The sequence below is a fragment of the Hypomesus nipponensis genome, chromosome 8 (genome assembly GCF_054491055.1).
Source record: "Hypomesus nipponensis isolate SF chromosome 8, ASM5449105v1, whole genome shotgun sequence".
Classification (NCBI taxonomy): Eukaryota; Metazoa; Chordata; class Actinopteri; order Osmeriformes; family Osmeridae; genus Hypomesus; species Hypomesus nipponensis.
The window spans coordinates 6,148,058-6,162,326 of NC_140368.1; the positions used below are offsets into that span (position 1 = coordinate 6,148,058).

The window sequence follows — 14,269 nt, forward strand, 5'->3', positions numbered from 1 at the left end:
GTGGAACACAGTGTCCACATGGACTATGATATGATGGGAGGGAGAGGCCCTGCCTGGTCTTGAAAGCCTCTGGGGGAGGTTCCTCAGCCTGCTGCCCCGTGCTGAGGAGGCATGGGCAGACCTGTCTGCTGTCAGCAGCTGCTGGTGAAGGCACACCCTGAACACACTGCACTCTGTGCAGCTGGAGGACACCTTAGACACTTCTATGTGATGTTCTGGTGAAGGATGCATGGAGGATTCCTTAACTGTAAAATCATATCTATGCTTCTTATTTGTATGGATCATGGGAAGACTCCATACTAAATCCATACTAAATGTATGGATTATTTAATCCCATGGAGGAGTACTAGTAAAAATACTTGTAGTAGTCCCTTTATCACAAATCACTGTTCACTATGAAGGGTATCGTTTTAGATTAGTACTGTTTGGCTGCAAAGGAATCACGTAAAGCAGAGCTTATCAAAGCAAATATAAATGAAGCCATCCTCGTTTTTGGCAAACGTTTTTTTAATTTAGTTCCCACTTTGCACAATACACACATATGCATGTCTAACAGAACAATAGATGCATAATACTCTACAAGAGCATTACATCAGAGGCAAAGTTATATAGCTTCTCATTCACTTTCATTACTGTCAGCATTTAAGAAAAAATACACAGTTTGGTGTTCCCATAAAAATACTCTCTACACACACAGCATACACGTCATGAAGCAGTAACATAAGATATAAACGGTAAGAAATTAAAGCACGTGTCATAAATTACATTATGTGACTGCACCACATTTCCCACAACGTTCCTCCAAGGTATCAAGGAAAGGTCTCAAAGAAAACTAACTCGCTAGCGTAACTGAAAGGTAAAGTACCTTGGTCCATTAGGCTATTCCCTACCTCTATCACACAAGCTTTTGTAGGGTTTGTCATTCTGAATAAAGCAGTTGTTGTCTGACTGGTGAACATAACAGACACACTTGTGCAGAAAGAAGACTTGAAAGAAGGTTTATCTGACTATGTGGTGCCATAGAACTATGTATCAGTTTGATGAGAGAGAGAAAGGTTTGACCGCAGGGCTAAAGGTATCCAGCATCTTTACTCAACACCAAAATCATGAGAAGGCCAACTTTGACAGGGGGCGTGACAGTACTTGCATAGGACGCTAGCTGACTAAGAAACTGATTGAGTGAAACCTACACAAGCTACAACTGCAACTTAACAGCACACCATGGTAGCAACTCAATCAGAGACTTCCAGAAACTAGAAAACATCTGCTGGGCCTACGGTCTCCATCCACCAAATGCCACAACCATACTCACATTCCTCTACTAAAGTCAATGACTAAAAAGGTTTTTGGAGAAGCTGGATGATAGAATTCTGGGGGGGAAGCGTCTCTCTTTCTACATATGCAGCCATAAGATAAATGATTGGTCCGATCTTTCCTCCACACTCTCTTCTGATAGGTCCATTTGTCCTCCTGATCTTCTGGGTCACATTCATCTGTACTGGGTGAGGCTCATTCATCTGACTCATATCTGAAGTAAACAAATGTAAAAAAAATAAAAATTAGACAATTGCCATTTATGTGACAGTAGATTTCTACACAGTGCTTTCTTTCAGAGAGCAGAGTGTGAGTGAAAGCGTGGATGCTCCTTCACTGACCTCTGCAGTCGTTTCCTGATCTCCTTGATCTGTTCGTTCTTCTTGGTGAGTATTTCCTTCATGTTGCGGTACGCTGCAGTCTGTTGGAACTTCTTCTCTAGCTCCTGGGGCCGGGCACACACAGACACACACACACACACACACACACACAGGGTCAGGGCAGTAGAGGAGGGGATACTGTGACAGGTAGGACCCACAGTGACAGGTTCAACCCAGCCTGGGTGGACCCAAGCTCCTGGTAAACACTGCTGTACCTTCTCGGCCAGAGCCAGCTGATCCTGGACCCTGAGCAGGTCGTGCTTGGCAGAGACCAGGTTCTGCTGCAGGTCCTTCTGGGAGGCGGCGCTGGCGTGGAGGGAGCGCTGGTAGTCCTCCTGCAGCGTCGACACCGTGTCCTCCAGGCTGCTGATCTCCTGGGAACGACACGCCAGCTGGGCGAGACAAGCGGGAACGGTGAGTGGTGAAGTTGGGGGTAACACACAAGACACACGACACACATGCACAAAGACAAATACACACGTACGGAGACATACAATTCCATGCCTGGACGTACTGGCAAACACCATTGTAAGCTTTCACTCACAAAATGTCTCTCTAAACACTTCTAAATGTGCACTCACATAGGTCAGATTGATACATACCAGTTCATTTCCATGAGAGCAAATGAAATCAAATAACAGTTGACAAGCAAGAAAGAGCCAAATGCAGGAGAATATTTGAAGAAGCGCTAGATTACTTAACTGCAAAACAGGATTCCAGCATAGACGTAAGCCAAACCAAAAAACCGAAGGACTATCAAGAAGAGATATGGTATAAGGTCCCCCCCCCCCCCCTCTCTCTGACACTCCCCTCATCCACCCTTTCTACTTAAGTCATACTCACATCCTAGTGTCTAATACCAAGATCGACTAGTCCCCCATGACTGGAGACCTTGTTTACGTCTCTACCTGAGTTGGAGAACACAGGTCCACACATGCACGGCAGCAGCTCATGTGGATTTGTCTCTGGTTTACTGGCCGTACAAAAATCTGTATTAGTACTAGGTACTGTCTTAATACTCTACCTGCTGTTCCCCTTGGATCTTCTGCAGAGCTTTCAGAGCTTTCTCAGCCTGGCTCTTCTCATCCATAGCACTCATGGCCTGACAAAACAATGACAGTTTTCCTTCATTTATCATTAAACCACCCAAGTCATGTAACAAGGGTAGAACTGTCTGTGGCCTGGCGACATATGATGTTCCAGACATCTTACGATGTCGGTGATACCTGAGATTCCAGCGTCCGGAGTCTGCCTTTCAGCTTTTCGTTCTCCTCCTGCAGTCTGGATATCTCCTGGCCAATTCATAAAGAACAGGTTCAGAAAGATGTTTTTAATATAACAGTACTAATCCCTGGTAATCCCAGGCTTGAGGATGAGATGCATACCTTGTTCAGGAGCTCCGACACCCCTCCCTCATTTAGGGGTGCTAGCTTGGGCTTGTTGATCTCCTGGGTGACCTAAGATTCAAGTTTCAAGTTTATTTGCCATTTTTAGCAAGTACAGGTACATTGGAATTCTTTAGTCCTGCACCTCTTGACGATTTCTAGCGGCCTATCTAAACCAATAATAAATAATCTAAACCTTTGATATATAGTCTTCATCCCAACCTATATGAGTTACTATACTTATCAACAATATATATGATAAAGTAAGAATTATAATTTGTTATAGGGGTGTAACGATACACTCAGCACCCGATTCGATACATGTCACATAACTGGGTGTACGATACAATACGTATCACAATATTTTAAACAAAATTTTTAATGAAACAAATTCTATTGACAGATGTTTTCCAAAACATTAAACATTTGCCATAATTTTCTTTGTTGTACATACAATTTAGTTAACTCAGTTCAAGCGATTTCTAAGAATGCAATGCATGACGCAGGTGCAGAGTAGGTCGCGTTCTGGTAGCTCAACCAATAGGATCAAATGGACGTCATATTTTAAAAATATAGCCATAACTCTACAATACATATTGTAAAAAAAAAATATATATATTGTTACACCCCTATTTGTTATAATATTGAATAACAAACCACTGAGAAGAACCTAAACTAAGAAAATTAATTCAGGAGAACACAACACATTGTAAAGAAGGCAGCTAGACTGTTCCAAACTGCCCCAAACTGTTCTGGTATATGTAGGCCATGCCTTCCAAAAACTAGAACTACAAGACCATAGGTGACGAAAGGGCACTGTGTGAGACAAGCACCATGTGTGAACAACAACAGTACTTCTTCTGCTGTAGAACATTTTATTCTTGGCCCTTCTCACAGTGTATATGTCCTTGTGGTTGAGGAGGAGAGAGGAAACCTCAACACTACCACTTGATGTTCTACAGAAGGCTGTTGCCTCTGGCTAGGTGTGATATTACAAAACCCCAACACCTCATTCTGACATACTGAGACCATCAATTGATTGGTTTCCATGCATGGCATCACTGTTGTTACAATGCATCCATGACTGTTTACTTGACTACTTGGACAATTGTTGTGAAAGGGGTCTAAGATATTCTTACATAAACAGGATTTCACTGAATTGAAATATTATTATCCAAAGTGTTTGGATAATATGTCTAATAACTCCTACAAAAATTATTCTGATGTTTTAATAGACTCACCTTATTAGTGCTTTTAAAATCTGTCTTCTCAAACTCAGCCACTTGTTCTAACAGTTCTCTGCAGACAGGAATAGACACAAGAGACACAATCCCACAAAAATGTATAAATAAAAGTACACAACATACTGCAACCAAGACTATTAATACATTTGAACCACTTCATCAAAATCATTGAATAAAGTGTTTCATGGTTAAGTCAGTGTACGTGACTTTGCCGTGTTGGTCAACATGAGGTGTGAATTTTAGCAAGCCGGTGCAAAACATCCAACAAAAAACACCCATTGTCCTAGAAAACAAATACTTAAAACTCAACATGTGATGTGTTTGAGGTGAACACAACTGTCAGTTTACTTCAATGTGGTTGGAAAAGAGCCATAAATGCACGTAGACCTGTGGTGAGGGGTGTATCTACGCCTTACTGACAGTCACTGAAGTCCTACGCATCTCACCCTCCAACAGGCCTGTTTGTCTCACTGCACACAAACATGAAACAACACCATCTACAACACGCCTGGGTTTGCCTGTTTGGTGCTCTGACTTTCCTCAGGGTCACCAGTTCACTAGATGATGTCTTATAGTGAATGCAACCCCCTCCACCACTCCTGTTCCACACAGCTGCAAGCCAGAAGTGCCATAACGCAATGTTCACTGGATTTACTGAACTGAACACAGTAATTACTGAATTTGACATGAGGATTTACTTTCACAGGATCTTATTCTAGGAATGGTGATGCAATTTTCCAAGAGAATTGATTTGTCAGTAGGTCGTGCTGTTATATGTGTTGAGCTCTTATCTCAAACATAACCTCTGGAGGAGGTTAGGTGTGCAGCCTGAATTACCATGGCGATGCACTGGTAAAAAGTGAACCACCATCGTGATACTGAAAAGCGTTAAACTTTAAGTTACCACGTAAACCCCAAATCCTGCTTTGAAATACAGCCCTCTCAACCCTTTCCCTCTTCCAACAAACTTGATTTAAATGATTCACTGTTCTCAGGCTTCTGCAGAGACAACGACGTATTCATTTGAATCAGGTGTGTTCCAAGGAGCAAACCAACATCTTAAACCAGAGTTGAGAAACACTAGTGTCAGGTCCTTTTAGGCAGCTCTATTCAGACAGAGGCAAATCAAAGGCCAAGTTACAAAGCATCCCTTCCTGACTTTTCTCCATGTTGTTGTACCCCCTGTAATCACATCACTACGCTGTTCAAGGACTAAAAGCTTTTCAACATAAAAAAAACTACAACTTTTCACTCTCTACCTTCCTCCTCCTCAAGAGACACACTCACCCACAGCCAATGAAATGCTCTCGAGGCTGGTCAGGTTCACTAAGTCACACTATAAATCTCCCAGAGCAATGTTTCTGTGGCTTTGTACCAAGTCAGGATCTGCCCTCAGAGACAGGGAGGGGGTGAGCAGGGCCCACCTGCACCATGAATATAGAGAACCCTTATAGCTCCTTATATTAGACTGTATACTGTAGGCCTAAAACACAGCAAATACACCCCAAAGTTAAGGATGCAAAGTAACTGCTTATTGCCAAGGTTTCACTATTGAATGCCCATTACAAACCCTGTTTGGCCCATTGCAAACAGGGTTAAAAACAAAACGATGTCTGACAACCACACACATAGTGATGTAGTACCTACTTCAAGGTTTATAACATTGTCATATGGATTTGTGTCCAGACCTGCCATTTACACATTCTTGGCAGCCACGCCTGGTTACCTTGACAGCAAGAAGCCCATCTTCTTTCACTTTTTTAGTTTCTCAGTTACTACTTTCTTCTCCTGTTTGCACTCCTTGCCTACTCGCTTGACACGTTTCTCTTGTGCTGGCAGAAAACATGCAGTAAAGATCACAGAAGAAACATAAAAGTAACAGAATACGAACTAGAAAACGGTAACCACAACAGGTCACACAGCTGTGGTTCCTAAGCTGGCTGCCTTTCACTGCGAGTGCCTTAACCACAGAGGTGAAGCAATGCGCCGTTCACATGAAGAGCCCCGAAGAAGATGCTACAATTTGGGAGGTGCCCGACTGTGTTCACATGAACATATGAGGCACTCCTTCCAGAAGCTAAGTGTGGTCACAGCAATGACATTCTTCCTACCTGAGCATGTGTGTGACACTCCTGACCCTTGAACTGTTGAACTGCATTATGAAAATGTTCTTATGAATCTTTTTTCGAATAACTATTCCAACAAACAATGTGAAAAACAACGAATTTCAGTACAACCTAAATTAAAAAACAAGCTTCGTGTGCCATTGAAGACCAACCCTGCACATTAAATACTTTAATTTATTGAGCCACAACAGTGTCGGCGCCTCCTCCAGACTACCTCTCACCTGTTCTCCAGCTCTGAGATGTCGGCCTGCAGACGCAGGTAGAACTTCTCCGCCTGGGAGAACAGCTGTCTGAGGAGGAGCACGTTGGTGTGGGCCGTGTTGATGAGCTCTGTCTCCACCTCCCCACGCACCACTGCCTGCAGCCCGTCCAGCATCTCCCGCACCTCATCCACCGTGAACGTCTCCTCAACCAGTCTGGCCCAACACACCATTTCAGTTTTAGAACTCATATCGGCTCATTTGTACATAAACACATCTATATATTTTTTTGTTTTTACTCATATTGACATGTATTATTTGTATTCCTCCAACAATATGTTTTTACTCCCATCCCTTTATCAGCCTGAAAACACACATTAAGACACACATGCAAGGACACAGACAAACATAGACGGACACACACAAATGACACATTAATCCATAGTAACATTGAAGGAAAACACACCGGCTGTCCTTTAGCTCTTCAAAGCAGGTGTCGATAGTCTTAAGTCTCAGGACCCTCTTAGAGCGTGCAAATCGCATGTAGTTGATGGTTTCATTCTGATGGTGTTCATTGAAACCAAACTCAGCCTTGGAGAGAGAGAAATTAAAGTTCGGGTTTCATGAGTGCCAAATAATCACCCAAACTTTCTCCACATTTTGTCTAGTGTTTAGAGCTTGATGGTTTGTCACAAAAACCAAGGCAGGGGTCTAAGACCATCTTATTGGTAATATGAGCCTAGCAGAGCTACAGAAACTGTTAGCTATTGCAGTTTCAGATTTAGCAACCTGACATTAGCTATTGTAGCTACATTCACATTCAATATAATACATTTTTATGAGCTATAAGTTGGCATCTTGCTAACGTATTAAAAGCACGCTTCACATACGGCTGGTTGGCCAACGATGTCTGACTAGCTAGCTTATGTTAGCATACTAGCTCCTGTACTCACCATTGTGGCTAACGTAAAAGGATCAACTAAAACACCGATTGCGACTTTTTTAAACCGGTATCTTTAGAGTAACAATGCACGCTAGGAAACAAAGGGTACTCAAAAAACTCAGTTAACAGCCTTTTTTTTTATGTCGTTCAGTTCGATTCGCTTGCCAATTGAGTTATATCTGAGAAGATAATCTGGTAATTTACTAGCTAGCTCTAGCCCTCTCTATGTTTGGAGAATGTACCTTGGTTACAGAATACTAGCGTCATGAGCTGGTTACTAAGGGCAGGTTCAACAGCACAACGTTCAGAACTGTTAATAATATGAACACTAATAATAATACAAAATAATAATGCATATAGATTGTGCTCTTCAATGTCGAGGCAATTTCAGGGCACCATATGTTTAAAAAAAATATATATAAGAAAATAAGAAGCTGAAAAGAAAATGCATATTTAAGAGTTGTAAAAGATATCGACTGAGGTGCTCGGATATTTAGGAGTCGAGTTCCAAGTTTCGAGTAGATCTAAAGCACACGCACATTCGCGCGCGCGCGCCCACACACACACACACACATACAATAGGCTACATGCACTCTGAAATCTGCTAGTTATGGATTGTGTGTGTTGTATATACAAACAAATACAAATGGTTTCTGTCTATCATTCTTAAGAAAACACCACTGTGAAACTTCGGTGAAGGTATTTTAACAACCATAACTAACTGCTATCTGTGACCCCACCATTCAGGGTTCAGGGTTATAGGGGTTACATTGTCTGGACTTTACTCCTGGAGAACTCGTTCCAACTGAGTTCCGTTTATTTGACCAGTTTTAGATAGATAGTTCACATTATAGTTCACATATTTATATAATGGTCTCAAACTCTTACCTAGTAAAGTTTCACAATATTCCATAGTTTCATAGATACGATCTGCTTGCTTGTCAGGAGGCTATCTGGTTCAACACACTAAACTGATTGGACACAGTGTGTGTGTCGTTCCTTAGGCCCGACTCAGCCCTTAATTCCTATTTGACTCCATGTGGCCCGAATCAGAAGTTCATAAAAGTTCAGTTAGTCTGCCTCCTTGCCTTCTTCCTCAAAGGCATAGTGGGAGACGTCAATGTACATTTTGTTTGGGAGACTCACAGAAAAACGAAAAGCTCTCTTTTCCCCCTCCTTGTGTCGGTTTATAATTAAATTAGGGCTAACCGGTAGCGCATGGTTAGCCCCTAGAATCAGATGCTTCATAACGTGATCTCTCTGGCGTTGCTGTCTGTCCCACTCCACACAACTCTGACACTCACAGAGGCCACGATGTTTCCTCTCTACCTTCAATCACGGTGAGTTTCTCACACTCTTTAAACCAGCAAACCAAGTGCCACCGAAAAGAAACAGTTCATCTCAAACTGAAGGGGCTAAAAAGTCACAGTTAGAATGTGTTCAGTTTCAGGGATGTTGTGAGGGAACGTAGAGGAACATCTTTTGAGGCTTGAACAGTGGATTAGTCTGTTCTGGACGTGCACAGCTTTGTGAGTTGGCCTACAGAAGGTTCTATTTATGGCACAGAAATACATTGTGCATATAGATAAGGCGTGAAACAGCAACTGGAGTACGGATAGGTGGGACACTCAGTCAAGAGAAAACATACAATGGAAACTATGGCAACGGTTTCTTTGTGGTTTGTCAGCTGGTGCAATGTGTTTTTCTAGGCTCTCATCACAGACAAATATCCCCAAAATTCAGTGCTTTGTCATACAATTTCTTGCGAATTTGTCTTTCACTGAAAACTTTGATTGTAACCGGATGATTGTAACCAGAGAATATTTCCAAGTACATTTAGAGTAGGCTTGCTCAAGTGGTTAGACATAGACTAGATATGTTAAGTTAATAGAAATATTCCTATTTGTACTTTGTGCAGCATGAAAACACATCTGCTGCAGAGTTAAGGAGGCCAGTAGGCCACACGTCTATCCTGGGAAGTGCAGTGTGGGGAAAGCAGCAATAGAGGGCACCAAACTCTTAAAGAAAGTGTTAAGCCTAAAAACCCAACCCACTGCGCTGACCGTGGTTGCTTGTTTTTGACCTCCCTTTGGATAGGTGAATGGAAGAATTACAATTTACAAACTATAGTATGTTTGAACAACTTGTGGAAAATGTTAGAAGTTATATTATTATATCTCTGGTTGATATTAAGAGAGTAATGGAGGTCTAATTAAGCAGGGCAGGTATTATTACTTTTCACATAAGGTAGCCTTGCAGGCTATGTAGTTTTGGTTTCGATGGGGCTGTCATTTGTTGAGATTTAGAATTTATAGTCTAAATGCTGACTAATTTGCACCATGAAAGATTACACGAGGCATATTTGTTTATGCTAATTACTTTTAAAAGACAAGGGTAAACTCTTAACACTGTGCCTGGAAGGTGTTTTTTTAACACCGTCTTGCCTACATCTTACAAATCCCTTTGTATCCTGTACGTGTTATCTCTATTAATTCATTGTGGTCAAGTCAACTGATTCAAGGTCAGGTTTGGCTTTGGTCTTTATGCAGAGCTATCGCACAAGACGGTTCCTAGATCAGACGTCTCGCTATAGGTACTTCCGGGCAGACTAATCAGCTGACAGACTCATGACAGCAAGCTTTCGCGCTTGCGCTGTAATGTACTTTTGGTATGAGGAATATGGCAGCGTCCTGAGTTCCAAGAAGACAGCGCAATTGAGAAGCTAGCCATCGGATTGAAAAAATAGATACACACCTGCAACCCATATTGGAGGGTGGGGGGCTAAGGGACGGATACGAATTGCATTTGGTAGCGAATATACAGGTAAATGAATCTGCGACTGGTACTCCACCACTCAATCTCCATGTTTTCGCTCCATGGATTGATTCAGACAGTTTCTTTCTGGAGCGAGCAAGCTAGCTCTGCCAAAATACGTTTGTTTGGCTACTCAGCTAGCTGGGTTGCTGACCCTTTTGCAAACGTGGATACACGTTTTCATATAGTTAGATATCGCTGTCATAATGAGCATAATATCAAGCTAACTCTGTCTGCAGTAACGCATCACGGAAATGAGTGGCCCTGTCTGTCAACTTGCTAGCTGGTCAAGAACACTAGACGTTCTCATCTGGCCTCCTGTTCTGCTCCTCCCGGCTAACTTGCTCGCTATTTTTGAGCTGTTTGTTAGCATCTTGGTAGCTCGCATGTCGCTGTCAGAGTTTGCCGGGTAATACGGTCCCTGTCAAACGGGCTGTGATCATCAATTGAGTCGACATTTATTTATAAAATTATAGAGACTCTGGCCCAACGGACAGGCAACATATTTATTACCCCACGCATTGCATTCGTTCGTCGAAACTAGAGACGTAGCGCTAGTTCATATTGTTATAAGTTAATACGTAAACACCACAACAATACACATTTTATTGTGTAATATGGCGGTGGTGTCATGCAAATTATTTTGTTGTTTTAGTAAAGCATGCACTTGACTGGGAGGAACTATTGGTTTCCTTTTTTTGGTATTTATGAAAGAAAGGTCATGGCTGAAAGTCATGGGAAAATAATTAACTTGATTAACTCTGTAAGAAAATACTGTCTTGCGTATCATTTTTGGGTGGGAGACTATGCATCGACCACAGTAGCACTATCATCTCATTGTAGTCTATAACCTAAGCACACTTCCTACCTGCAGTAGTGCACTAGTACGTTACAGACTTTTGCAAGACTTTTGAAAGTCTATGCACAGTCAGCACTTACTGCCTGGGAAGCCAAGCTGTGCCTTCACATGTTCTACTGCAACTGTTGTGTCTCAATGTAAGGTGTCACTAAAAGTCCATCAGAAGTTCTTCTGTGGGGTATTGCGCTACTTCTCTATGTTGTAAATTGTTTTCTCAGTAGTGCAGCTAGTGGCAACTGGGCATTTAGATCTTACTGACTGTAATTCATAATTCGCTGCATCTGTACAATCTTTCCATAATTTCTTATTAAAGCTCAGCTCATAATTCTTATCTGTTCTAAACTTGATTCTTGAAGGGATGTGCATGTTTAGAACAGCAGTTTTAGAACTGAGAGAACAGCTGGAAACTTACTATTTTAAATGTAAAACATGTATTGGGGGTTGCACGTAAACCAGGCTAGCAGGCCTATGCACTGCCCTGCCCTCTGCTCCACCAGTGCTTGGTCAGTCATAGATTTCTGGTTCTATTGATCTTTCACAGGAAGGGCCATCACATGACTTAGTACTGGAATCTGCACCGGTCTTTTTATACCCTCATCTGAGTAACAGAATTAAACTGTACAGCCCTCAAACGTAGTGCCCAGCACGTGGAGCCAGCCTTTATGCCTCTTGTAAACCTCGCTTTTGTGCTTTCTGCCCACCCCTCCCTGTGTTTGCTCCAGTATAAGAGCCACAGAGGCAGAGAATTGCAGAGGAATGTCAGGCAGAAGGCTTCTTGTCCTTGCTAGCTCGGTCCTTTTTCTAGCCAAGATTTACGTATGAAATGGTTAACATCCATGCCCATTGTCACATTTTTGGTCTTGGATGTAGTCATCGTGTGTGTGTGGATCATACAGAACTCTGTGATCAGACCTGGCCTGTGACAAGGGGCCAAACTCTCATCTCCTTGAAACACATTGGACTCTAGGCATCATTGATTGGGACTTATTTTTCTGTTCCCTGCTTCATCTGCAAGCTGACATGGAGAGGAAGGAAAGGAGTCAGTTCTTCCCAGGATCTGCTGACACAGGTCCTCCTGGTGACGGTGGTGTGGCTGACAGAGAAAGGTCGCTGTCTGTTCCCCTCTGGTGTTCCTCTGGCCGCTTGACTTTGCTGGACTGTTAACAGTCTGGTCTGTGGTCGAATTGAATTGTTTATAGTGATCTAGTGTTGATGTTGTATTGTGTGCGCGAACGTGCGTGCATGTGTGAGTGAGATCTCAACATTTCAGCAGAAAATATGTAAACAGAAAGGATCTGAATAACGGAAACATATTTTACGACTCAAAAGTTGAAGAAACTGAAGGTTGCAAAAGAACAAAGCACAGCGTTTATTTTGTTTCCAGGCTTTTTATAGCAGCTGGCTTGGTAATTAGATTTAAACCATTTTCATCTAGTCCTTAGACTTGAAAGAATCATTGTTTTATCAGATAATCAATACTCTCCAGTTTGTGCTGATCTGATGGGTTAGGAAGATGCTATTATGTGTTGTTGTAAAGACCACTCGTCCTACACACACCATTTCCTGCCTGTTTTGCTGTGTTGGCACTATTGGTTTTAGCTCCACAAACAGTCTTGTCTTTTTTTTTTTTACGTTATCTACAGACTCGGGGTCTAGATACACAGACAAACCAACACAGAAAATACATAACATCCATATACAATAAAGGATGGCTGGCTGACTGTGCCTGGAAAGGTGTGCACACTCAGGCAGTAAAAGAAAGCAGAGATTTACATTTTTCATACGCTCTTATCCAGAGCGACTTACAGTAAGTACAGGGACATTCCCCCCGAGGCAAGTAGGGTGAAGTGCCTTACCCAAGGACACAACGTCATTTGGCATAGCGGAGAATCAATCCGGCAACCTTCTGATTACTTGCCCGACTCCCTCACCGCTCAGCCATCTGACCCGCTCAGCCAGAGATGATCAGAGCAACAGTGACAGACGTTGTGTGTGTGTCTGGGTTTGTTTGATCATTTAAATCTTTTTCCCCGTCAGTCAGGGCATCCCACCGTGTCGGGTGTGAGGATGAGTCTTCCTGGCTGTTTAACACTGTTTACAGGTACAGAGTGATGACTGGCAGCGACCTGAGAGGAGGGCTCTCAGAGCCCAGGGAGGCCCGAAAAGGATTTGACTTTGAGGTGTAGAATGTTTATAGGTTATGTGAAGTGTGCGCGTCGGAGGTGGGCGTTCAAAGTGTGCTTGCGTGTCATCGTTTAGGCCTAGTTAGAATGTGACATTCCATGACATCAGCTTTAGGATATTCATATTTAGGATACTCTTGGTCTTTGAAGCTAACAGCAGCGAGTCTATCAGGTAGTTCATGTTTGACATGCAGAATGGCCTGTATGCTTTAGTCACTCTTCTTTCCTCTCCCTCTCACATTACTATGTGCTTAGGGAGATCCCTTCTACTGTACCACTGTGTCTCCCTGTAATTGAGTTTCCATTCAAGTGTGTGTGCCTGTGTGTGTGTGAAGGCCTGGCCTACAAAGCTGCACAGAGTTGAAACAATTGAGATGTGGAACAACTGAATCTCTAGTTATTTTGTGACCTTAAATGACATTTGCTTTTGTTTGTTGCAGGTCCTGCCAGAAGATGAATGTCGTCAAAGACAACAAAGACCTGGCCTGTTTCTACACCACAAAGCACTCCTGGAGGGGAAAGTAAGAGAGAGCCCCCAGTTCTCGGCTCTATTTGATCAGTAGTGACAGGCCAAAGGAGCCAGGATGTTTTTAGCCATGCACCTGCTGCTAATTTAGAGAAAACCCACTGTATACTGTAACAGCTCTGATCAGAGACAGTCTACAGCTCCCATTTATAATCTGGGCCTAATGTCTGAATCTGTTGCAGCATGTCGATAGCAAGGCAGAATATGGCCAGATCTTTCCTTTCTATAGCCCAGTAGTTCAATATGTCTCTATTGAAATATCTCGTAAACTCTCTATCTCTCTTTGGTTTTCTCT

At 42.5% G+C, this 14,269-nt stretch overlaps 2 protein-coding genes across 5 annotated transcripts in view; one reads left to right on the forward strand and one right to left on the reverse strand.

The window, feature by feature from the left end:
* Positions 1–481: 481 nt before the first annotated feature.
* On the reverse strand, positions 482–8,992 carry lztfl1 (leucine zipper transcription factor-like 1). Of its 2 annotated transcripts, none has more exons than XM_084703873.1 (10): positions 8,481–8,992; positions 7,116–7,240; positions 6,671–6,865; positions 4,321–4,378; positions 3,080–3,151; positions 2,921–2,986; positions 2,719–2,796; positions 1,910–2,086; positions 1,656–1,759; positions 482–1,528 (listed from the first exon to the last, which is right to left on the reverse strand). In XM_084703873.1, the coding sequence occupies exons 2-10, from the start codon at positions 7,190–7,192 to the stop codon at positions 1,510–1,512; spliced, it is 846 nt and encodes a 281-aa protein (XP_084559999.1). In that variant the 5' UTR covers positions 7,193–7,240; positions 8,481–8,992; the 3' UTR covers positions 482–1,509. The 2 variants fall into 2 exon arrangements, with proteins under 2 accessions (XP_084559999.1, XP_084559998.1); XM_084703872.1 differs by lacking the exon at positions 8,481–8,992 and adding an exon at positions 7,603–7,852.
* A 1,264-nt stretch (positions 8,993–10,256) lies between these two features.
* The window catches only part of dnajc13 (dnaJ homolog subfamily C member 13), a 30,537-nt gene continuing 26,524 nt past the window's right edge, over positions 10,257–14,269 (forward strand). For all 3 annotated transcript variants that reach the window (XM_084702938.1, XM_084702940.1, XM_084702941.1), the window contains exons 1-2: positions 10,257–10,415; positions 13,889–13,969. In XM_084702938.1, the coding sequence (XP_084559064.1) occupies positions 13,902–13,969 (68 nt within the window). In that variant the 5' untranslated portion in view covers positions 10,257–10,415; positions 13,889–13,901. The remainder of the gene's footprint in view (positions 10,416–13,888; positions 13,970–14,269) is intronic.

Bases quoted from the DNA above. Each gene is read 5' to 3' on its own strand.
- lztfl1 (XM_084703872.1), bottom strand. The intron at 6,866-7,115 runs GTGTGTTTTCCT...GTGTTGGGCCAG, and splicing joins GAAGAGCTAAAGGACAGCCG to ACTGGTTGAGGAGACGTTCA. The intron at 2,087-2,718 runs GTAGAGTATTAA...TGTCTCGCCCAG, and splicing joins AGATCCAAGGGGAACAGCAG to CTGGCGTGTCGTTCCCAGGA.